General features: G+C 36.9%; 1 protein-coding gene across 3 annotated transcripts in view; it reads left to right on the plus strand.

Annotated features, from left to right (window-relative positions):
• The first annotated feature begins 3,964 nt into the window (after positions 1 to 3,964).
• zmp:0000001200 (dedicator of cytokinesis protein 9) overlaps positions 3,965 to 26,672 on the plus strand; it is a 115,513-nt gene continuing 92,805 nt past the window's right edge. The window contains exon 1 of one of the 3 annotated variants that reach the window (XM_048192705.1): positions 3,965 to 4,793. In XM_048192705.1, coding sequence (XP_048048662.1) covers positions 4,677 to 4,793 — 117 coding nt within the window. In that variant the 5' untranslated portion in view covers positions 3,965 to 4,676. The remainder of the gene's footprint in view (positions 4,794 to 26,672) is intronic. The other 2 variants (XM_048192703.1, XM_048192704.1) reach the window with 2 other exon arrangements.

A 26,672-nucleotide genomic window follows, 5' to 3' on the forward strand; every position in this document is an offset into this window, starting at 1 on the left:
CCGCTTGACTTTTCTGTGTGCTCTTTCTTCATTACACTGGCCAGCAGAGGGCAGCGTTACATCAGCACTGAGGTCACTTAACCCAGAATAGAGCAGAGGAAAACAATTTATATAGCTCTATAAACACATCATATAAGTGCCATAAAATTCAACAATAGATGATATTTTAGTATATATTTATGATTCTTCAATAACTAAGATTGTGTTAATATGGAAGTGAGAGAGGTGCACATCTCTATCAAACAGGCATTTCGAAATAAATAAATATTCATATTAAAATATTAAGATAATTTATTATTTTTCTCATTATTTGTAAGCTGTTTTACAAGACCATTATTTAACCACCCAACAGCCTATTTAGTGAGTATAAAATCAGAAACAATCCATTCTTTTTTCTCTCCAAAAATAAGAAATGTCACAGAGGATAAAAATCATATATCACAAGTATATAAAATTATTAATTAAAGATAAAATAATGAATGCCTTAATATTATATACATTTAAATATCCATATTAAAATATTAAAGGGGTCATGCTGTTGCGTTGTTTTATTGTTGTATCATGTTACCTGAGGTGCACTTATAATGTTAGTATGATTCTTACATCAAAAATGGTCATAATTTAGAAATAAAAGGCATTTTTCCTACCCTGATTTTATCCTCTGATTTGAACGCTCTGTTTTAAGGGGCGTGTCTCTGTGAGACTTCAGTGTAAACGCCCACTGCTGTGATTGGCTGACATCTTTGCATATGAAAATATCCAAGTATTACTCTCTCTTTTAGCACGTTTTTACTATTGCAGCTCTCAAGGTTAACTAATCGTGAAAAATGTTGATTATATTTAGATCTATGGCATTATATTGAGATTGTGGCATGAAAGGTTGCAGTGATGAACATTGTAGCCGATCACAGACATGTTGTTGAGATCATGAAAGCAGTGATCTCGTCAATTTCTGCACACTAACGAATGCTTTCATCATAACTAACAGTACAAATGCGACATTACTGAAAGATCTCTTGAATAAAATGGGAGTTTTGGCACGAGTCCAGAACTCAGTCACTGATAAACTCTCACTGTTTGATTGACAGCTCCAGCGATTGTAAAGGGAGCGTTCTTTGATCGCTTACTATATATACTTAAATCACCATTTAAATAACAGATTATTTTCATCCTACCAAGAGAAACAAGGTGAAGTTGAGCGTTTAGTCACTGGTTTGATTTAATGACACACAGAGAAAGAACATTGACTGTACATGAATCATTAATATCAGATCAGGCATTAGAATGAACACAGTTACTGACATGTTGTTGCATTACTGTCGAGTCCATATCGTAAAAGTCTGTTTGCCTGCGCTGAAATGCTATTGATTTACCAAAGAATTGACAGAATATTAATAAATACAGCTCAACTGAGACATTCACATTGCTGAAAATAAATAACCATATTCCTGCATTAGGATCATTTGAAAGGTAATGTTATTTTAGTCCTGTATCGCTCTTCTCTCCTCCTCATCTCACTAACACACCAGTGGGCGGGGCTAATGATGCAATGATGAATTAGGCGTTGATTTCTTCTGCGGAGGCGGAGTTTCACCTATAGACACATTCCAGGATCAGTCATTTGATGGGCCTGGTGTTAATAAAAGCTTTTATTGGACTATGAAAGGAAGTTTTCAGTTCTGAAACTTACAGGATATTCGTATAGTACCTCTTATATATCAAAAGCTCAAGAAAAAGCTGATGTCTCAATTCATGACCCCTTTAAAATAATTTATATATATATATTTCTCATTATCTGAAGGCTGTTTTAAAAGACCATTATCAAACCACCCAAGAGCCTATTTAGATCATTTTAATTCAGAATCAATTCTTTTATTGTTGTTTCTGTCCAAAAATAAGAAATGTCATTATATAATCTCACACAATTTTATATACAGTACAGTCCAAAAGTTTGGAACCACTAAGATTTTTAATGTTTTTAAAAGAAGTTTTGTCTGCTCACCAAGGCTACATTTATTTAATTAAAAATACAGTAAAAAAACAGTAATATTGTGAAATATTATTACAATTTAAAATAACTGTTTTCTATTTGAATATATTTGACAAAGTAATTTATTCCTTTGATCAAAGCTGAATTTTCAGCATCGTTACTCCAGTCTTCATTGTCACATGATCCTTCAGAAATCATTCTGATATGATGATTTGCTGCTCAATAAACATTTATGATTATTTTCAATGTTGAAAACAGTTGTGTACTTTTTTTTCAGGATTCCTTGATGAATAGAAAGTTCAAAAGAACAGCATTTATCTGAAATACAAAGCTTCTGTAGCATTATACACTACCGTTCAAAAGTTTGGGGTCAGTAAGAATTTTTATTTTTATTTTTTTGAAAAGAAATTAAAGAAATGAATACTTTTATTCAGCAAGGATGCATTAAATCAATCAAAAGTGGCAGTAAAGACATTTATAATGTTACAAAAGATTAGATTTCAGATAAACACTGTTCTTTTGAACTTTCTATTCATCAAATAATCCTGAAAAAAAAAAATATATATTGTACACAAATATTTTGTACAATTGTACACATTAAATGTTTCTTGAGCAGCAGATCAGCATATTAGAATGATTTCTGAAGGATCATGTGACACTGAAGACTGGAGTAATGATGCTGAAAATTCAGCTTTGCATCACAGGAATAAATTACTTTGTGAAATATATTCAAATAGAAAACAGTTATTTTAAATTGTAATAATATTTCACAATATTACTGTTTTTACTGTATTTTTAATTAAATAAATGTAGCCTTGGTGAGCAGACGAAACTTCTTTTAAAAACATTAAAAATCTTAGTGGTTCCAAACTTTTGGACTGTACTGTATATATATTAGGGCTGTCGTTTTAACGCATTAACTTAATTAGCCTATTTATGGGAAAAAAATAGCCAATGTGTTAAAATTATTAATGCATTTAACGCACCCGTCCCGCCCCAGACCTACGCAGATCATCTGACGTTTCAGTTGATTGATGACGAACATGAAGCAGGGCAACAACTCACTGTGATGAAGCCTAGAATGTAGTTATAATGCACCTAAAATTCAAGATATCAGGGCTAAAATGCCCTTGTATGAGTTTTTGTCTCATATTTATCATGATATAGGTAAGCAGTATCACACGGGTAACGAGCACAATGTAATACTGAATGAATCTGCGTTTTAAATTAATTGAATGAAGGAATGATTCAATGACTTACTCATTTAGACATTTACCACCACCTACTGGCAGTTTTACTTTCTTATTTAGAGTATCATTTTATTAACAAAAAAAAATCATATTTCAATATCAATAAAAAACCCATTACAGATAAGCTATAGTTCACCCAAAAATGAATCACTCTCAGGGTCATTAAGCTTGAAGCAGACAAATTTTGTGTAATAAATTCTGTTGAATAATAATAATAATAATAAAAGATATGTATTTCTTTCTAAAGCTACTTTTTGAAATGTTTATTTGATGTTTTTCTCATTTAACACAATAATGACTTTATGGGTAATTTCTCAGCCAAATTTGATGCGCGATAAATTTGTAATGAATTAGGCTAGATTAATTAATCTCCACATCATCTAAGTAATTAGATTAAAAATTTTAATCATTTGACAGCACTAAAAATTATGAAGTTGAAAAATTTTAATCTAATCTTGACTCTTATTTATTTATATTCTTTTATTTTTCTTTCTGTTTGTGTGTGTTTGCTGTTGAATTTTAGTATTGTCTGTTTTTAATTTGGACCTTGAGTCTGTAATAAAGTTTGATGATGACGATGAAACAAACAAACAAACAAACAAACATGTCATAAGGTAGTCAGAGGTCCACTTCCACATGCCAGCTGGTGCTGTTTGCAGAGAGGATTTCCTCCCGTTCTCCGGTGGCGTGTAAAGCGCTCCTCTAATGGGATTTCACACAGGTTTCGCCTCCCGCTGAGATTACCCTGTATTACTGCTGACATGAGAGACCGATGAAAGTGAACCTGTAACTATAGTTTTGTGTCTGAATGCCCTTTGACTTGTGGAATGATGTGAATCCACTGTATTCAGCATTATGTATTGCTGTTTAACTAAAGACCAGTCGCGGTAGCGAATTAACGATTCCTACTATGGCGAACTCGAATGAATGTATTCTCGGGCACGTTACGCGTTACCGTTCCTATCATTCATGAGTAATAGTTGGGATAAGGTTTCTGTGAACTTTCCGACTGATATCGCTCATGAATATTAAGCAGCAAGACTGCGTCGTAGTAGAATTGGTAAGTGCGCTATCTGCACAGGGGAGGGAGTTCAGAGGCGACGGGATTACGCCTGATTTCAGCGGCGTGTGTTAAACCTTCCACAAACACACGGACACGAGAGCATGACAGCACGGGAAAGTGCTTCATTTAGACCGCCAGAACTTCCAGGAGACTTCGAACCTCTGGGAATACGGACTAAAGGATCTGTCGCGTTCATCTGAACATGAGAGTTAACGGCTGGACTAGCAGAGGGATTTTAAGAAGGAGTTTTATATCTCGGACACTCGCAAAGGTGCGCGCCTGTACTCGGGACCGCGGAGAAAACGGACTTTGAGTGTTTTTAATTTATTTATTTAACAGTCGGATAGAAATTAATGAAAATTTGTAGACAGAAATGTCAGTCCCGACTCATGTGGAGACGCGCAGATTCACCCGCGGGCTCAGTAAACCGGGCACGGCGGCGGAGCTGCGGCAGAGCGTGTCGGAGGCGGTCAGGACCTCGGTGCTGGTGGTGAGTATCGCCCGTCTGTGCTGTGGTGTAGTGGTTAACAGCTGAAAGTGATACCAGAAGGCTGTGGGTTCGAACCTCTGTCATAAGCGTAAGACGATAGATAACTGTAAAGGGCTGACCCTGGTGTAATAAGTGAAACTTTGGATAAAACATAAGATAAACCAGTGATTTGCTATTGTATCTGGTTGATTTGATGTCAATGTCATGTCACATATGCACCAATTTTCCACTGTATTGGAAGAAAAACTCATTGTGAAGACTCAAATGCATGACAGCAGTTGTTAATTAGTTTTTTTTTTTACTGATTTAACTCTTTAGATGAAGAAGTCTCAGAATAAAATCAGGCATCAATGCAGGCGGTTGTTTATGTGGCCTCTGAGAGAGGAATTTTTTTTTAAATATTTTTACTTATAGGGTTAGTTCACCCAAAAATGCAAATAATGTCATTTATTACTCACCCTCATGCCGTTCCACACCCGTATGACCTTCGTTAATCTTTGGAACACAAATTAAGATATTTTTGTTGAAATCCAATGGCTCAGTGAGGCCTCCATAGCCAGCAATGACATTTTCCTCTCTCAAGATCCATTAATGTACTAAAAACATGTTTAAATCAGTTCATGTGAGTACAGTGGTTCAATATTAATATTATAAAGCGACGAGAATATTTTTGGTGCGCCAAAAAAACAAAATAATGACTTATTTAGTGATGGCCGATTTCAAAACACTGCTTCAGGAAGCTTCGGAGCACAAATGAATCAGCGTGTCGAATCATGATTCAGATCGCGTGTCAAACCACCAATGGCTGAAATTACGTGACTTTGGTGCTCCGAACCGCTGATTCGATACGCTGATTCATTATGCTCCGATGCTTCCTGAAGCAGTGTTTTGAAATCGGCCATCACTAAATAAGTCGTTATTTTGTTTTTTTTTGGCGCACCAAAAATATTCTCGTGGCTTTATAATATTAATATTGAACCACTGTACTCACATGAACTGATTTAAATATGTTTTTAGTACATTAATGGATCTTGAGAGAGGAAATGTCATTGCTGGCTATGGAGGATTTCATCAAAAATATATTGTGTTTCGAAGATGAATGAAGGTCTTACGGGTGTGGAACGGCATGAGGGTGAGTAATAAATGACATTATTTTCATTTTTGTGTGAACTAACCATTTATTACTAATTAGTTCATGGACTAAGTTTGTTTTGCAGGAAGAACTAATACATGCTTTGTTGTGTGTGTGTTATTATCCTGAATGATGGTTCCAACTTTCCTTTCACATCTTTTGGATACAGAAATAGACTTCATCCAACACGTTGCCAGGCAAAGAGAGTCAGAAACACTAGCGGTCGCACCTCGGTGTGATTTATTATTTGTGTATTATGGAGAGGATGTGGCAGAGGCAGTGTTTTTCTGGAGGGCAGTTTGAGTGGACGTCTCGGTGTGATGTAGTGGCTAAAGATCTGTACTTAAAGATGTTTGGTTTAAATCCCACGAGAGTTGAGCCCTGAACTGTCTCCTGTATGTCCTTGAGTAAGAATCTTAACCTCAGGGGACTGACCCTGCGCTGTAAGTCGCTTTGGATAAAAGCCTCAGCTAAATGACTACTTAATTACTAAGTTGCACATTTCAGGTGTTCCCTCTTAACCCAACAGGAAGTGATTTGAGTCCAGACTTGTGTGAATGAGTCACTGAAACTCAACTTTTGTTTCTTAACCAGCATCTCACAAGCTGTTTAAGGCGGTGTGCAGAATACATACTAGTATACTATTGTTTATGTAGTATGCATACTGTGTGCAGTATGTACGGTTTCTTTACGCACTGAATACTGGAATGACATTTGCCAAAATGTTCAGTGCAACAGAGCACAATGAGTAAAATATCAGCCTGATCTCATGAGAAAACATCATTTGTTTATGAGTTGGTGGTTTCGTATGAATTTGATGTGTACAGAAACGTAGAGAAAAAAACGTGAGGTAGAATGTCCACCTTTAAACCTAATCGTCAAAGCAGATGAGATCATACAAAATTAATACGAATTAGCCACCAATTCGCCAAAGTGTAAAATAGTTACAATTGCCACACTCATAAAATAAAGGTTCTTTATTGGCAGTGGTTTCATGAAGAACCTTTAATATCTGTGGAAACTTTCCACTTCACACAAGAGTTCTTAATAGGTTTCTCAGATTGTTAAAATGTTCTTTACACTTAGAAAAAATAGCTGCATTGCTGTGAAAACCCCCTTTAAATTTAAGATTACACGAGAGTGTGTTGGAATTATTGTATCCCACAATCATGATAGTTATTTTTGCTTTAAAATAAGTAGGGCTGTCAAACGATTAATCGCGATTAATCGCATACAAAATAAAAGTTTGAGTTTGCCTAATATATGTGGGTGTACTGTGTGTAATTATTATGTATATATAAATACAAACACATTCATGTATATATTTGAGAAATATTTACAAGTGTATGTTTTTATTTATATTTTTATATAATTTATATTATATATAAATAAAAATATTTTGTACATAAATATCATATTTCTCTTAAATATATACATTAATTTGTATTTATATATACATAATAATTACACACAGTACACCCACATATATTATGCAAACTCAAACTTTTATTTTGAATACGATTAATCGCGATTAATCGTTTGACAGCCCTAAAAATAAGGTTGTTACAATGTCATAATGATAGATAACAGTGAAATTTCACAATTCTCCAGTCCATTTTCAACACCACTGCAAAACCTAATACTAGCCAAACTACGTTATTAAGCTTATTGAATGCAAATAAACAGTCAATATTAAATTAAGAACAAATAAACTAAAAAAAAGCAAAAGGACAAATAACCTACATAGAATAGAACAAAGATACAAGTGGCCAATTGTGTTTATGTGAATAATTGGGCCAACAGGCATTTTGACATGATTTTGTGTGAGACTGTCCTCCAAAAAAAACCCCCAAAAAACGACCCTATAGGTCGTTTTTCAAGCACCTTATTATGAACTACATTTACGTTTTAAAATCCTGCACCCTCTAGCTGGCGTAAAAATAATGACATTGTCGTGTTACGTCTGTTGTCATGAAATGACGTATGTCTGTCATTACCAATCAAAATGCGTGTTCATTTAAATGCAATGCGTGCACTTTTTACACCATTTGTCCTATTTCCATTTAGCAAAACTAATTTCTTTACAGTGTGTGCAGAATTATTAGGCAAGTTGATTTTCTGATCATATTTTTTTCCCAAGCACATTTTACCAATTCCAATCCACATCAATCTTAATAACTACTATTAATATTGTTTTTAATCATTTATAAGTGATATATAATTGTTCATGAAGGCTGGAAATGAAAAATGCCTTATATTCAGGTGTGCAGAATTATTAGGCAGGTTTTCTTTTACAGGCAAAATGAGCCAAAAAAGAGATTTAACTCAGACTGAAAAGTCAAAAATTATTAAATACTCATGAAAAGGATGCAATACTAATGCAATATTAGAAATTGCAAAGTTAAAGCATGACCAAGGGACAGCAAAATGCTCATTGGGTCAGCGGGGTCAGACAAAAACAGGTGGAAAAGAAAAACTGCAAAATAATTAAGAATTAAGGTGAAGAATTAAGTGTGAAACCATCAGGAACCCTTTAGTCTCCAGCGCCACCATTTTCCAGAACTGCAACCTACCTGGAGTCTCCAGAAGTGCAAGGTGTTAGGATCTCAGAGACTTAGGTTAGCTAAAGAATCCTAAAAAATGACCCGCACTTAATAAGAATCACAAGCTGAAGTGTTATAAAATACATGAAGACTGGGTTTTTATAGGCCTTATAGACAGACAGCTTGAGAATGACTCCTGATGGACCAGCACCACATCCTCTTGTACCACTGTTTGAAGAATTTATCTTCCAGAATCTGGCAGTAAGGTGTTTGAGTTCACTTTTAGTCCATCTCTTATCCTGAAATGTCTGTCTTGCAGAGATGGACTAAAAATGATCTTCCAAAACTTACTAAACTAAAGGGTTCCTGATGGTTTCACACTTAATTCTTAACTCTTTTGCAGTTAACATGTGTCTTTTCTTTTCCACCTGTTTTTGTCTGACCCCGCTGACCCAATGAGCATTTTACTGTCCCTTGGTCATGCTTTAACTTTGCAATTTCTAGTATTGCATTAGTATTGCATCCTTCTCATGAGTATTTAATAATTTTTGACTTTTCAGTCTGAGTTAAATCTCTTTTTTGGCTCATTTTGCCTGTAAAAGAAAACCTGCCTAATAATTCTGCACACCTGAATATAAGGCATTTTTCATTTCCAGCCTTCATGAACAATTATATATCACTTATAAATGATTAAAAACAATATTAATAGTAGTTATTAAGATTGATGTGGATTGGAATTGGTAAAATGTGCTTGGGAAAAAAATATGATCAGAAAATCAACTTGCCTAATAATTCTGTACACAGTGTATTAACGACTACACCTACCCCAACCCTAAACCTACCCTTAGTGATTTATAGTGCATATACTCTTTATGAGCACATGCACTCTCTGGGATCGAAGCCACGATCACATGATTGCATATTGTTATATATTGCAATGCTCTACCATTTGAGCTACGCGAAACCCGAAATATGACGCAGATAAAAGGGAACAATTCATTAAAATGAAAGTGTCCTGTTGTCGATTGGAGCGTAACTTTAGCAAACGCGCCTATGGGGAAGTTTCAGGGAAGTGACAAACGACCTATATAGGCGTATTGGTTGGAGAACATGTTGCTTTGTGTGTATTCAAGGAGCATTTAAAAGGTTCACCCAAAAATGAAAATTACCCCATGATTTACACATCCTAGGTGTATATGACTATCTTCTTTCAGCCAAACACAATCAAAGATATATTAAAAATATCCTGACTCTTACAAACTTTATAATGGGAGTGAATCGAGGATGAGATTTTGAAGCCCAAGAAAGTGCATCCATCTGGGGGGTTAATAAAGGCCTTCTGAAGTGAATCCATGCGTTTGTATGAGAAAAAATATCCTTATTTAAAACGTTATAAAGTAAAATAACGACTTTCAGCGTGACAGCCATACGCATTCGACTGACGCCTAAAAAGCATTAACTTCCTCAACATAGTGTACAATGACCCCCTAAAGTGTGCAGTGGGTTTAGTGGGGGGTAACTGAGAATGAATGGGTTAAAGTCACATGAGAGGAGACAATGCCTCCATCACGCTATGATTGGAGATGATCAGTTATGGTTGGATATGATTGGTTTGTGTGATAAATCCCGCCTCTTGATTTTGTGTGCATTCTCGAATCGGCCTAAATGTCAACGGTTAATGGAAAGACTCATTTAAAAAGTAACTACACAACTCTTGGATATCACTGCTTTATGACACGTCAAAACCAAACTTGAAAAGGCCTCAACACATGATGACTGTGGAGGTTTTTAGTGGTGAAATTAAAGGTACATCTTCGTGTCTACAAGCTTGATGACTGATGAAAATAAGATGACTATTAAAAAGAAAAGCTGATCATTAGTTCATGAATAAAATATATTGTTAAAATTGTTACTGCCTTTAGTTATTTTGGAATACATGTAAAAATGCGTAACTAATTTTATTAAATTTAAACTTGGTTTTAATAAATAGAACATTACACAATTAGTGTAGAAATACAAAATAGAATTGTATTTGGTCTCTTTTTTATGCAATGTTTATTTAACCAGAAAATTAAGTGTAACAGGGTCCAGGGACATAAATGTACATGAGTTACAGCACTGAGTTAAAGTCTTCAGAGCTTCAAAATGCATGAAAGGATGAACATTCATGACAACACAATACTGCAACATCATATGTGAGAGTATAACCACGACAGAAACAATAATCCAACATTTCTACTGACTGTTACATTTCTAATATCGCCCACCTCTACATTTGTACATGTAATTCGCAAAGTGTTTTGTTTCCATGATGGTAACTGGACTCTCTATTGGCTGAATTAAACATTCTATGCCCTGAAGTCATGTGACAGCAATGTAGCATAGAAATGTTTATCGTTCCATATAATGCTTTCTGTTTCACACACTATTTAAAAGCATAAGGCAGTATAGAGTTTTCCATTCTGAACACAGGCTAATCCCAGAATGCTCTGATCTGATGATCAAAACTCTCATCTCAATGAAGCGCATGGTGGGCCAAGAATGTGTGTGTAACTCCACTGAGTTCACACACGCTTACATTCCTGCATTATACATGTACATACAAATGAAATGAGACTCTGTGTTTACAGAATAAAGGCTAGATTGTGTCACGTTTGCATGGTTTGTGCTCTGACAGGCCTCTGAACACAAATGTATTGTGTGTTGGACACTCAGATATGTGTTTAGGCGTGTAAACTCTAAGTGTGGCTGTATTCATTTTGGATTTCATCATGAATCAGGTGTCCAGTTTGATTCAGTCTAACCCACTCTGGACTGTGGGATTGATTTCAAAATCCTCCTCTTTGATGTCTTCAAGTAGATATAAGTAGAGTTTTGTGTTTCAAATCATATAAAACATGAAACCGGATTTTTACAAGTGGTGTGTTCCTGTGTAAAACTCTGCGCCACAATGCTAGGGTGTTGTGAGTGGTTGCCAGGGTGTTGCTAGGTTGAGTTTGGATCAAGTCCAAAGAATCGAGTCGAGTCTTTAAATGTGGCTTGGCTTTATTGCAGACTGATGGCATATTCCTTTATCAACCTCGTAGCCTAACATATCTTTTAGCAATCGTTAAAAATCATTCCCCTATGGAGAAAACGATTGGGATTTTTACTTCCTGAACCCGACTGTTGCACTCTATAGGAGGATTGTAATGAACACTACTACTAATAAAACACCTGGGGTTAATTTCTGCTGTGCACTATAATCAGATCTTCAGACTGGATTGTTATGCTTTTGAGTAATCATGGACTTTGTTCAGGTAGGCATTAGGCACTCTTAGTGGCTCTGGAAAACAAAAGCACACAGTTGCTTGAAGGGTTATGTTTACCCCCAACATTCATCAGCAGTTTATATATAAGCCTCATTTAAATGAACTCTGTGTATCATGAGGTCTGTGTTGGCAAATCAAATATATGATGTCATAATAATAAACGGCATGTATTTTAATCAAGCATTTTCAGTGTGCTGAAATCATTCATGTTTTGCTTTGTCTTCAAGTTATAAATCTACACGTTTCACTCACCCAAAACACACACACACACCTGACTGATGGCATCACCAACACACAAGTGTGTGCTTAATCAGCCTGTGATAAAGTTATCTGGGTAAATGTCTGGTTACTAGTAATTTTAGCTTGCACTACAGCATCCGTATTTGAAATCGCATCTTTTCTCTGTTTTGGCCTTCCGCCTACACTGGGACTAAAACACTCTCCAAACGCCACCAGTGCAACTGGCCCGATCAGGCCCGCTTCTGTAGGGTGCTAGAGGCTACATCCTCAGCTGAAACCAATAATAGCATATTAGCGAAACAGATTTGGCAAACGATCTAGTGCGTATTTGTGTTTGCGCTCTAGAGAGCGTCAAAGGTTTCTATTTACAACATGTTTTTACAGCATTGAGCAGAGTAATGTAGCCAATCACAGACGTATCTGTTGATTTCCGGAACGCAGTGGCCAATCAGAGGTTTTTAAGTTAGTCAGAATTCACTTGTCGCTCAAAACACTGGAGTTTGTCCAGTGCTGCGTTTTGCACGCTCGCGAGTCCTCGCATTATAACAAACAAAGACATGGTGTAAATAAGAGATTCACATATTGGACGATCAGAAACAGGGTCAGAAATTACCAGGGGTTTGGGGCAAAAATGCCACCAAAATTAATATAAATGCCACCAAAATTCGAGATATGGGCGCCAATGCCCAATGCAAATGCGAATGAGTTCTTGTTTTTAATATTGATAATATATGATATATTTAAAGGATTAGTCCACTGTAAAATAAAAATTTCCTGATAATTTACTCACCCCCATGTCATCCAAGATGTTCATGTCTTTCTTTCTTCAGTCGAAAAGAAATGAAGGTTTTTGATGAAAACATTCCAGGATTTTTCTCCTTATAGTGGACTTCAATGGTCTCCAGACAGTTGAAGGTGAAAATTACAGTTTAAGTGCAGCTGAAAACCGCACTTTCGTATTCTTCAAAAAGCTTACGCCGTATGTCCTACGCTTCCCTATTCAACTTATGGAACGAATGCAGCGCCAGTTCCATTTTTTCCGTAAGTAGAATGGGACATACAGCGTAAGCTTTTTGAAGAATGCGAAAGTGTGGTTTTGGCGGAACCACTTGGAAGGTGATCATTTGTTTATATAAAGCACGTACATTTTCATTTTTTTTTTGAAAATGAGCGATTGTTTCACTAGATGAGACTCTTATTCCTCGTCCGGTATTGTTTAAAGCCCTTTAAAGCTGCACTGAAACTAATTTTGACCTTCAAACGTTTTGAGGCCAGTGAAGTCCACTATAGGGAGAAAAATCCTGGAATGTTTTCATCAAAAACTTTAATTTTCTTTTCGACTGAAGAAAGAAATACATGAACATCTTGAATGACATGGGGGAGAGTAAAATTTCAGGAAAAATTTATTTGAAAATGAACTAATCCTTTAAGCAATGTCACACAAGCAAGAATGCGGTTTTCACCAAATATCAGCACGATTACAGATGTACTGTTGATTTTATACAACAGTTTAATAAACAAGAAGTTAACATTAAGTGACTTACATTTTAGGTACAACATTGTCTGATTTTTCTCTATCCAAAGTCACAGAAGAGCCGTTGTACATCTCGGTGCATACACACAGCGGTGTGTTATTGATGAATAAATCGCCTTTTTGAACGAATCGGGTGAGTGAATGATTCAACGACCAATTCATAAAAACAGCGGCTGCGTCTGAAATCGCATACTTCCCTACTATATATAGTAGGTGAAAAACAGTATGAGACAAAAGATGTATACAAATTCACAGTACTCATAAGAGAGGAAATCAATTTAAGTAATCAAATATCGCACTGTAATGGGAAGGTTAATTTCAATCATTGATCAGAAGGTGCTCTTAAAAAGAAATTTAAGCGTAGAGTCCTGATAGCTGCTATGTGCTGTTCACTTTCAGTGTTGCTAAGGATAAATGTTACTTTGTACAATCTTCATATTACATTCCTGCAAAGATGACAGAAATGTATGCATTTATGCTGTCCTTATGCAGCAAAACATGAGGGCAGTTGCATTTTAAACCATACTTGTTTTTGCAGCGTTGAGCAATGTAGCCAATCACAGACATATCTGTTGAGTTCTTGAATGCAATAGCCAATCAGAGGTGTTTAAGTTTAAGAGGTGTTGAACTTTATTATGTGTGGTCTCTCTGTATCATCTCAGTGAGCTTTTATTGTTTTTCACCTGTGCAGATGATTTAAATGTTTTCTGATGTTTCAGTGTGAACGAGAAACATTTGGAAAATGCTAGTGTTTCATTCTGAGATGAAAACACCATTTTTAAACGTATCTGGATAATTGTAGGCGTAGCCTGAACTGTTGTCCAGCTGTTTGACATTGATGAACTCTGGCTGTTTGTCCAGACAGCATGTGTTTATGACATCTGAAGATGGATGTGTTATGGCTTTATTGTCTGCGTGATGCTGTTTGTAATTGTGTGAGTGAATCAGGCAGGAGATGGAGATGAGGAACTGGCCATCCTGGTTCCTACTGATTCCTCTCTGCCAGCGTTGGAGCCGCATTGTTCAGTGACTGACCTCCACCATGGCACTTCCTTCCTCATAAACACACTCATACAGATCACATTACAGCTGCTCCCGATGATGATGAGTCTCGGCTTCACACCCTGCAGGGAAACACACACACCCCTACCCCTAAACCTACCCATCACAGAAAACTTTCTGCATTTTTTGAATTTAAAAAAAAACACTGTTTAGTATGTTTTTTTTTTAAGCCATTTGGTTTACGAGGACACAGGAAGTGTCCTCATAAACCATGTTTACGTTGTAATACCCATGCATTATACACATTTGTGTCCTCATAAACCATGCATACAAGAACACAAACACTTACGCACACTCTTAAACACTCACACACGCCTAAGTACTGGCGCGTAAGCCATTATATCCACAGGCTCTCTGTCCTTTCCTTGTTTCCTTTTATTTCACCCTCCCCTGTCAAAACTGTTTCTTGGTTAAACAAATTCAGCATTATTTGCTTATTTAAATGAAAACTCATGTAGAGACTCTTTCAAGCTTTGGGTAAACTGTGTTGGTCAGTCATTGGCCAATGAGAAGTGAGTGTGTGCTGACTCCGGGAAATGAATGAATAGAATCATACAACGTTAACAAATGTACTAGGAAATAAAATCTGAATTGTTTTATTGGCTCTCACATTTTACACTCCCTCTGTGTGTGTGTGTACAGTACTGTGCAGTGTGTTTAGATCGTGTCATTGATTGCAGGTTGATCTGAATGTGGTTTGCTGTAGCAGTTCAATACACTGTTATCAGACCACAGTCCTTCTGTATGGAAATGATTGTGCTTGTGTGTGTGCAGTTTTATACCACATCACACCAGTCCATAACAAGTCCAGGTCATATTTCACTCCAAAACCTGAAGAAAAAAAAAAAGCGATATTTTGCATAAAGAAAATGAAACCTATTTTAAGATCCATAATGATTAAAATGTCATTGTGACATTGTGGCTGTATTGAAATTGCTCCAAGGTTGAGAATCCAATCACTATATATTTATTAATAGGTAATCCACATTAGTAGTCCAGAAGTCAGGCAAAAGGTCAAAACATAAGCAAATCAGTCCAAACAGTAACAAGGAACAGGGCAGACGCAAACAAAGATACAAAACCAAGACATGAGAGAATCGGGTAACAGAGCTCTCGGAAATGCAGCAATTACAGACATGCAAGACCTAGCGAAGAGTGACTTTAGCTGGATTTTATAGGCAGGGGCAAAGAATATACACCAACAAGAAGCGACACTCAATAGAATGTTCCACTGCAACACCGGCGCCCAGCAGCGGCCCTGCGTTTCCACCATTTTGGGGTGAAAGTGAGTCGTCAGTCCACTAGTTTCTATGGCAATATCAGCTGCTTTGTTAAAAAAAATTTACATTAAAGCTGAAATCAAACCTGAATGATGACAACACAGAATAAAATACTATCACTAGTGATCATCAAATCCTTTTAACAGTTTATTTTGTGTTTAAGTCTTCCACTTTTTTCACACAACCTTTGCTCTCTAGAAACTCAGTCAGTTTGGGTTAAAATTCTTTAAAAGGCTTATAAACACCAAATTATTACCAACATATGAAATTAAATTAAGGACATGCATCAGAAAAATTGGGAATGTTGGACAATAAATATATGAATATAACAGCTTGATTTTGCAGTGTTGTCTAATGTCCGTTAAAGCAAGTGTGTCCAAAAGTGGGAATTATGGGATAACGGACACAGCAATGCATCATGTATTATAAGATCATTATGTTTGTAGCGTGATTCATTAAAACGTACAATATATTTCAATTCAGACCTAGATATTATTACTATTACTCCAGTAGGTCTGAAATATATTGTTCACTTTAAACATAATGATCTTAAATTTATTAATTATTAATTTACTATTAATAAATGTGTAAAGTTGCATAAAATGGAAATACTCAATAAAGTAGGCTAACTACATATATAAGACAATACAACATTTACTGTAGGATTCATACAATTTACTGATGATTTCATTTAAAAAACTGTTCTTTTGCGCTTCTGATTTTGCAGTGAAATTCGCCGATTTTGGGTGCATAAGATGTGAAGGATTCAATGGTCCAGTTAGTATTTTCACCCCATAATGGCGGCCGTGCTACCGGAGCGCCATCTAGTGGCTGTTGCCCAAAAAATATCAAAGTGTCTCCTCTTGGGTTCTAAGCTCTTTGGCAGGGGTAAGGATATAATCAGAAACAGCTGTGAACAATCATGGCTGATTAGTCCGGGCAGGCGGTTATGGGTAATGAAGTCCTTGATGATGTGGCAGTAGTCTGGGGTGGAGTGCCCTCTGGTGGCTATCAAGCTGGTGATCGTGACAGTGGCATTGTCTTTGTGAGAAGTAAGAACATTTATTTGTTGAACTGCCTATAATCAGAACTATAATCAAACATCAAGATATTTTCACATTATAGTAATGTCAGTTTAGGGGGGGAATGTGTTTAATTGCTATCTTTTGGTGTTCTGGGATTAGATATGATTTTTATTTGGTTATATGGTTGACCAAAAGTTTAGATAGTATTTAAGACTTTTTATGAGCTTAATTATTTTTTTATTATACATTTTACAGTTTGCATATCTGTTTTTAGTCACAAATGTAAGTGAAATGCACTCACTGTGGATCCCTGCCATAAACAAATCATTGACCGGTCAAGTGAAAGCTTCAAGGATGATGAGCTGCATCCCAATTCAGAGACTGCATCCTTCGAAGGCTACATTCAAAGGTAGAATAACTCCTTCGATTTATTCCAAGAGCAATGCTGGATCCATATTCCAAACCACAATATTTCCCCTTATTCAAATCAGTGATACACTAGTCACACTCATTTGAATGTTTAGATAGTGTGTGTTATTGTCCTGGAGAAGAGCCCAGCGCTCAGATCACAGTCTGCAGCTCATCCACACTGCTATAGAAACATCACAGAGCCATAACAGATGAACAAGAGACAGAGAGAGAGAGGAGGGGCTTGCTTCTCTCTGTTGAATACCTCCTTGAAAAATAACTGTGGTTATAGCATGAATATATTGATTCCTGTGAGAATCATGATATAATAGGCCTAACCTAAATGGTATAACAAACGTCTTAATTATCATTTTAAGAGGTCTTAAGTTTGAGGATGCAAAAACAGGAATCACGATACAGCTTAATGTGATTGGCTGTGAAAAGGCTATGATTTCATTAAACAAATATGAGCGTTGCTTCTTTCAAAGTCAAACGCGCCGCTGTTGCGCGTTCTGCAGGCTGGCGGTTTCAGAACAGTTTGCATTCAGTGAATACATCACATTTTCTTCTGCTCATGACCTACTGCTGTAGATGATTGTAAGAATGTGTATTTATCTCCACATTAAATAAGCAGCCGGCAATAGTAAAGCATATGCATTTCAAAATAAAAGTCCCAGTGTATTTTGGACTTGCTTATAGCTAAAAGGAAACTTGCTAGGAAGGAAAGATTAACTTTATTTAACATGTATTATTCAGATTTTACATACCTGTTTAGGGCGGGAAAAGTATGTGTTAAGCCCTGCATGAATATTTGGCATTCACACAAACACAATGTCTCGCTGACTGACTGGTGGTTTGGCTCAATATCATATGATATATGTGGATTTTGGACAGATATATTTGACTTGGGTTGCTGAGTCTGGCAAGGGCTCAGTTTAGACTTGTCTCAGAGACACAGTCTTAAGCCAGGATTATTTTCCTCTCTCTCTCACACACACACACACACACACACACATTCTGTCATATCTTTCCCACACATTCAGTATCTAGTTCAGACAACACGTCCACAGTTCATTCACAGACTCTCTGTGTACATTTGTTGAATCACAAGCTCTAAGCTCATTAGTTGGCTTTACACAACTTCCAGGAGTCAAGTACAGTGTGCTATTGCAACAGATACATGAAAAAAGAGTTCATTTTAATAAGTAAACTTGAGTGCTAGTGTATATCTTGCAAGTTCACTTTATGTAATATGCTATCAGTGTAGTATTATATGTGTATGTGTACTATTTCAAGACTTCTTGGGACTATATGGCCTACAATTTAGTTTAGAAAAGTATACTTTTAAGTGTACTTTACTGTAAGTGTACTTGAACTAGTTTATTTTGTACATTTTGAGGTGTGCTCTACTAGTTTCTTTATGTTAACTTTACATCATACTTAAAGTTTACTATTTATATTGTTTTTTGCATGATACAGGTATTGATGTTTCCTTGAAATAAAGTAGTTTCGAAGTTAACTCCTACGTACACTACTCAGGATTAAGAACATGTCTTATTTTCTTTATAAAATAAAATTGTCAAACAAGTATTGTATTGGATGGCAAAATATAACACCATAATGACAGCTCACATTGACATCACAGTTCAAAACAAAAACACATGAAAAAAGTGTCTGTCAAAAGACTAAACACAATTACAGTACAAGCCAAGTATACTTAGAAAACTTGATGATACTTTTATTTAAGCATATATTGATCAAAAAAATTAAGTACAAGAAATTGCCAAATATACTTAGACTTGTCAGTATACTTAAGTATAATTTTGTTCAGTATATCTCTGATAAGTGCAGAAAAGTATGCTTTCTTAACATAAGTATACTATAATAGTTATATTATGTGCCATTGCATCTATACAGAGAATCTGGAAGCAGTGTAGTGCCTTCATAAAAGTGAAGTGTGTAATAATATCTTTAAAAGCTTTCTCCCATCCCAGTTTAATATGTCATCTGTAGGTCCATTGATTTGTTGAGGTATCCTGATCTTTCTGGTCCGTCTTGATCAGCAGTTCTTCTGAAAGGATGCAAACAAACTCCACCTTCGCTCTGTTCTGTGGAAAGGAATCGTCTTCATTTTCTCTCGTGAGAGCTCAGGTTTCGATCTTCACGTGTTGTCTATATTCATGAATGGATCTCTGTCACTTCAGACAATCTGAGGTTTACTTTTTCTAACAGTATGAAGTGGGAAAATGTACAAAGAGACATTGTTAAAGTAATCCATATGAATAGAGCAGTTTAATCCAAGTCTTCTGAAGAGACATGGTTGCTTTATATGATGAACAGATTTATTTTAGGCTTTTATTCACATGTAAACACTGATCAACGCGAACACATACAGTATGGCACATCACAAACTCAAAAGGCACTTTCAGCTCATTTAAATCACGTAATCAGAAATGTTTCCAAAATTCAAAGTGCAACTAAATATTCAGCTTGACATAATACCAGGTGAGACTGCTGTCTTTTGTAATATGATTAGATTAGGAGGGGCTGAAGCATGTCACAGTGTTAGGAAAGTATACAGCGTCAGTTTTCACATCTTCCCCAGCCTGCAGCAGAGCTCTGCCCCGGCCCGTACGGAGACCTGAGTCAGACAGTCGACCGGTGGAGCTTCTCACACACGCCTGCAGCTCCTCCACTGACAGGATGAAACAAAGACCTGTGCTGGAATCATTCACACACACACACAAACATATATGTATATACACACCGATCAGGCATAACATTATGACCACCTTCCTAATATTGTGTTGGTCCCTCTTTTGCTGCCAAAACAGCCCTGACCCGTCGAGGCATGGACTCCTCTAGACCCCTGAAGGTGTGCTGTGGTATCTGCACCAAGATGTTAGCAGCAGATCCTTTAAGTCCTGTAAGTTGCGAGGTGGATCCTCCATGGATCGGACTTGTTTGTTCAGCACATCCCACAGATGCTCGATTGGATTGAGATCTGGGGAATTTGGAGGCCAAGTCAACACCTCAAACTCGTTATTGTGCTCCTCAAACCATTCCTGAACCATTTTTGCTTTGTGGCAGGAGCATTATCCTGCTGAAAGAGGCCAACCAGGGAATACCGTTTCCATGAAAGGCTGTACATGGTCTGCAACAATGCTTAGGTAGGTGGTACGTGTCAAAGTAACATCCACATGGATGGCAGGACCCAAGGTTTCCCAGCAGAACACTGGCCAAAGCATCACACTGCCTCCACCGGCTTGCCTTCTATCCATAGTGCATCCTGGTGCCATGTGATCCCCAGGTCGCACCCGGCCATCCACGAGGTGTAAAAGAAAACGTGATTCATTTGACATTTAGATTGTGGCATGAAAGGTTGCAGTGATGAACATTGTAGCCGATCACAGACATGTTGTTAAGCGCATGAAAGCAGTCATCTCATCAGTGAAACACGATTTCTGCACACTAACGAATGCTTTCATCATAACTAACAGTGCAAACTCGATGTAAATAAGAGATTCGTTGAATAGAATGGAAGTTTTGGCGTGAGTCAGTCACTGATAAACTCACGCTGTTTGATTGACAGCTCCATTAGTCCAGCTCCATTTTTAGCCCTGTATTGTTCTCCTCTCCTGAGTCTCCTCATCATCTCACTAACATGCCAGTGGGCGGGGCTAACGTTGCAGTGATAAAATAGGTGTTGATTTCTTCTGCAGAGATGAGTCAATGAGTCGTTTTCTGGGCTTGGTTACAATAAAAGCTGTTTTTGGACTAACAAGGAAGTTTTCAGTTCTGAAACTTACAGGCTATTCTTATAGTGTGATGATCTGTTATGTCAAAAGCTCAAAGGAAATTTGATTTCTCAATTCATGACCCCTTCAAAGTGCTTGTTTTTGAAAACGAGAACGTTATTGTCTCCATGTAAACTACAAAAACATGAATTTGTGAAAACAGTGACGTATGCGTATTACGTGTTCAGTCTAATTAGTGATTCTTTACAAAGTCACATCGCCATCTACTGGCCTGAGAGCAGAATACAGCATTTTTAATAGTTTTCGTGGCTCCGTGTGAACGGGGATCATTTTGACAACGTTGTCGTCTGTATGCGAAAAACACAAATGAAACACTTTTCTGCTTTTAGTATTGTTGTCGTGTAAATGTACCCAGAGACTGAAAACTACACAAGACAGAACCTCACTTTACCCAGAAATCACTTTATTTTCTGTATTTAGTCACAACATCTGTCTGAAAAGTATGAATGAACGTAAAATGAAAGTAAGCGCAGCGCACACTTCTGTGTCGTGTTTGGCTGAGTGTGTTTGATATGGTGTTGAGTGTGTGTGTGTGTGTGTCTGATTCAGGGGCTTATGGACTTTGTGAGTTCTTCCGCTGTGATCAAAGGTCATATTGACTTGTTTTCCTCTGACTGCAGCCACTGTAATCTTAAAAAATCTCCATCCTCTGTGGAAGGGTCGAGACATCAAACAAGAGACTTGCGCTCTCGTCCACTTGTCTCTTCTGTGTTGTTTGTGTCGCTTACTCAGATTTAGATTTTTCTGTTTTTACAGTCCTTCTCTGGGTTTGTTTTTTAGAGAGGGTTAGCACCCCAGTCAGTGTTTACTCTGTGAGCGAGTGTTTGCTCATTGTGAATTCCTGCTCTTGAGAGGGATCTCTGGGAAGAGTTTTACTGCACTGCAGGTCTGGATCTGACAGCAGTGAGTTTCAGACCGACTCAAGGCCGTCTCACGTGACTCGCCCCAGCGCAGTGAACACTACAGAGGGCAGAGTCAGCTACAGCATCACCCAGCGCTGTGGGACGATCTAATGCAGATACACAAGTCATTGTGAACGTTTGAGGTTTATGTAATGTTTTGGATAGTAAAGTCTCAAGTGTTACTACACCCTTCTAAAGGAATTACTGATTATTTGGAACGGCATTCTAAAGAGAAGATCATGTAACCCACTAGTGATGACTCAACTCTTACCAAATCCTTCTGAAGGAATTACTATCCAAAACCTTAAAAAAAACTCAAATGCTTGCAATGACTTTTTATATTAGTCATTCATTATTAGGTAATCATGTTTTTCACTTTAGAATACTGATCCAAATATTTAGCAATTCCTTCTGAAGGATTTGGTAATACTTCAGTCGTTACTAGTGGGTTACTAAGATCTTTACTTTAGAATTAAATATACTCTATGCATTATTCACATTAATTATGAACATGCATACAGTACTTCTTAGTAGTCCTCTGTGAGGTTTGACAACACAGTTACTGATTAGCTAATGAACTACCACCTTCAACTGAGCACTATTACTTACTAATTCATTCATCAGAGCTCTCTCTTTAAATAATTTCAATTATAATTTACATTTTCTTATTAATAAAAAAATCTGCTAATGCTGTAAACTACACAGAGCACTTTCTTGCGCAATACTATAATGTTAAAAGTTACAATTAACAACAGAGCCCAAACTATTAAATTCAGTTGCTATTTAATTTTTTGGTTATATAATCAACAAAAACAAACAAACATCTAACTTCTGAAACTAATTATACAATTATTGCACCAATTCATTTTTCAAATATAATCATTTGCACAGTTACTGTCATAACTTGTTTTCATGACAACTATATTTAAACATATATTAAGTAATTAAGACATTACTAACAGCTAAAGTAAATATAATGAATGTATAAGCTAATATAGTGCATATATTTAGTGAAATGCTTCATTTCTCCAGTGAACTAACATGCTGTGGACACTGAATGACTTGCCTGAGGTAAATGTAATGCTGCGTTAGATATTATTCTCGAGCTGTTTTATCGATGTCTTTCCACAGTTGAAACACTGGTTGAGAGATTACACATAAATCGTCTGTTCTTCTTCTGCACAAACAGTGTTGCATTACTGTGCGCCCCCTTCTGGATTGGAGTGTGACTGACTGTATTTGTCGTCTGCCTGTATGCTCCGAACTTCGGTTCGGGACGAATACATGTACCGTTACACCCCTAGTAATTACAGTATATTGTATATCATTTGTGGGCATCAGGGAGCTAACCATGTCCCTTTAAGGGGGGAATGCATTATCCATTTTCCGTGCCTTTCCAAATTCAGAATTAGGATTCGGGAGCATCCCTAATCATCACAGTCTGTGAAAAGCATCTATTGACAAAAATGGCTTTAGTAGTCAATATATTGTTTGTTTAATGCCATTCATTGAAGACAAGTCTAACTGGGCTGTAGTCCACTACAATCAGGTTACTTTCCTTTACTTACTTCATGAGATTTACACGCGACACACTCTTCATCTGTTTCATCTGTGCTGTTTTGATCGTTGTTCTTTGGACAGATGCAGCATGGACCTGCTTCTCTCTTATTTTTTTAGATGCCATGTCAAGATCAAAGTAGTTCAGCTTTGAGAAGCGTGTCCTGAGAGCTCTGAAAAGCATGTCCTGTGTGAACATATCCCTATTTTCTGCTTCCTGTTCGTGCTAGATGTGGTTTGGCAAGGTGAGATGCTTACAAAGTTGAATTTCATCAATGGCAGGAAAATGTAATGTAATTATGTAATACTTGCTTAATACTTTTACTGTAAAATAATTAACATTTTTTCTGCAGTATACCAAAACAACCTCAAGGACCTTTTCAGTTCTAAGCTCACACACCTTCATTACACTGCAAAATATTTTCTGCTCACTTTCACTCTTCTGAGACTCTATCAGTAGTCGTTCCTGTGTGTAGTTGATCAACTCATCTCACTGTATCACTATAGCTGATCAGCTGAAATGACGCTCTTGCTGCCAGTTACGCTGCATGCCTCACATTCCTGCACGTGTGTGTGTGTGTTTATAGGCCGGCCGTCAGCATTACGTGTGTGTGTGTATCTGGATGTGGATTTGGGGGGATATTTTCTCCCCTGTAGATATTTCTCTGTGCAATCTGATTGAAATGAATAATGGAATGTGCAAAACGGTCACCACTTTACACAGCCTCCATCGTTTCTTTCATTCTTGTTGATTTATGTTTAGGTGGAGCTCTGACCACAGTTCTCTGGAAAATAAAATAAAGCCCATTATGTCAGGACTCTGAAATGCTGAACCTCCACCGCCCAGCAGATAAACTCCACGCTAACAGTCTTCACATCTGTCAGACGGGGTTTATGGTGTTTTTTGGGGTATTATGCCATAGTCTCACAGAGCAAGACTTGATAAAGTCTGCTGCATATTGTAGCTTTTTGACAGCATTAGTCATCTAATGTACAACCACCAATCGTTCATTATTAGTTTGTTAACTAAATTTGTTAACTAACGTAAACTAATGAAACCTTATTGTAAAGTGTTACCATTTTAGATAAATTTTAATTAATAAAAAATATTAGTAGTAGTTTTAGTTAACAATAAGAACACTAGATTGTCCTGATATCATAACGAAGAAAGAAAATTAATTAAAGGATTAGTTCACTTTCAAATAAAATTTTCCTGATAATTTACTCACCCCCATGTCATCCAAGATGTCCATGTCTTTCTTTCTTCAGTCGAAAAGAAATGAAGGTTTTTGATGAAAACATTCCAGGATTATTCTCCTTATAGTGGACTTCAATGGGCACCAAAAGGTTGAAGGTCAAAATTACAGTTTCAGTGCAGCTTCAAAGAGCTCTACATGATACGATCGGTCATTTTCTTAAAAAAAAAAACAAATGTATATGCTTTATAAACACAAATGATCGCCTTGTACATGCTTCTGCTTTCTGTATTCTTCAAAAAGCTTACGCTGTATGTCCTACGCCTTCCCTATTCTACTTACGGAAAAAAACGGAACTGGCGCCACGTTCGACACGCAAATCTTGAAATGAGTAGATTGGCATAATCTTTTGCAAAAAAAGCTATTAAAATATTACATTAATATTACAGTATGTTTGAAGCAATGTTTGTCCATGAAATCAAAATCATGTGACGTGATGTGAAACCAATAAGTGTCTTAAAGTATCAGAAAATTGGATCTTTTTATAGCATGGCAACATTAGTTAGGTTGTATAATGTTATATTTTTCAACGCCCTAAAAACTTATGTTATGATTATAAATTGCAATAATTGAGTTTTGAAATAATGATTAAGATACACTCACATTCAACACTTCTTGGTGTCTCACAGTTTACAGTAAAAGTTTTTTGAAAAATGTCAAACTAGTGAAAATGGTTGTATGTGATTCACACTGTTTTCTTTTTAGAGCTGCTTTGCATCATTGAATCATTATTTTCTGTAAAGCTGCTTTGAAACAATCTTTAAAACACTATATAAATAAAGGTGACTTGACTCACGAGTGGCTGTAATGAAGCTCACAACATAGGAGCATAAACAGAAAAGTCTTTAATAATAAATCAAATCATGCAGGAGATTACCAGGAATAGAGCATATCACACAACCACACAAGCTAAAGATGATACCAGACAATGAAACAAAGGAAACTGAGGCTTGAATACACAGAGAGATCATCTGAACAGAAACAGTGCGTGGAGCTCATTAACAACCAAGGAAACTAACTAGGGAACCCAGGCAGACAAAACAGGGACAGAACACAGTAAAAACGAAAGCGAACATGCACACAACAGTTGACTTACGTATGAATAAGGTCTGTCGTGCCAACAGGCTTAATGCCAGTAAACTGAATCACTGACTGAGAGACAGCAACACTCACTCACGCTAACACACACAGGATCTCATGTTTTATGGGGACTTTCCACACACACAATGATTTTTATACACGTGTGATAAACGTGTGATATTACTTGATTGAGATCTTTCTGCTCCCGTGTGAGTATTTGTGCTGGTCTTGAGATAAGGTTGTCTGATGTGTCGGGCAGTGTTACCTCTACTCAATGAAACAGGAAACAGCATGAAACACGGCTCTATAAATGGGGTCATATGACTAAATGTGTTTCCTGAGCAGGAAGGGTGTGTGTGTGTCCATGGAGCACACGGTTTCTGCTGCTTGTGTGAACAGATGGGACATCACTGCTGTGATAACCTTTGACCCGAGTGTCTCCTCAGGTCTGTTGTGATGAGCATCATTTCACTCCTCGTCTACAAGCCCAGTTCAGCTCTGCTGTGATTTATGATGCTTCAGAGATTAAGTGTGTCCACAGAAGCCTTTTCAGCCAAGGCGCTCTTCTGAAAAGACTAGGTGCTTCGGCACGGAAGTGTTTTTTTGCTAAACGCTATTTGCTATTTTAAAAAAGGGGAGGGGCTGTTTGATATGCCCCGCCCTGTCTTCAGAGGAAACTGTCAACAAATTGAAAAATGCTGCGCATTTAGTGGGCCTTTTACTGTCATTTG

The sequence above is a fragment of the Megalobrama amblycephala genome, linkage group LG6, assembly GCF_018812025.1.
Source record: "Megalobrama amblycephala isolate DHTTF-2021 linkage group LG6, ASM1881202v1, whole genome shotgun sequence".
NCBI classification, from domain to species: Eukaryota; Metazoa; Chordata; class Actinopteri; order Cypriniformes; family Xenocyprididae; genus Megalobrama; species Megalobrama amblycephala.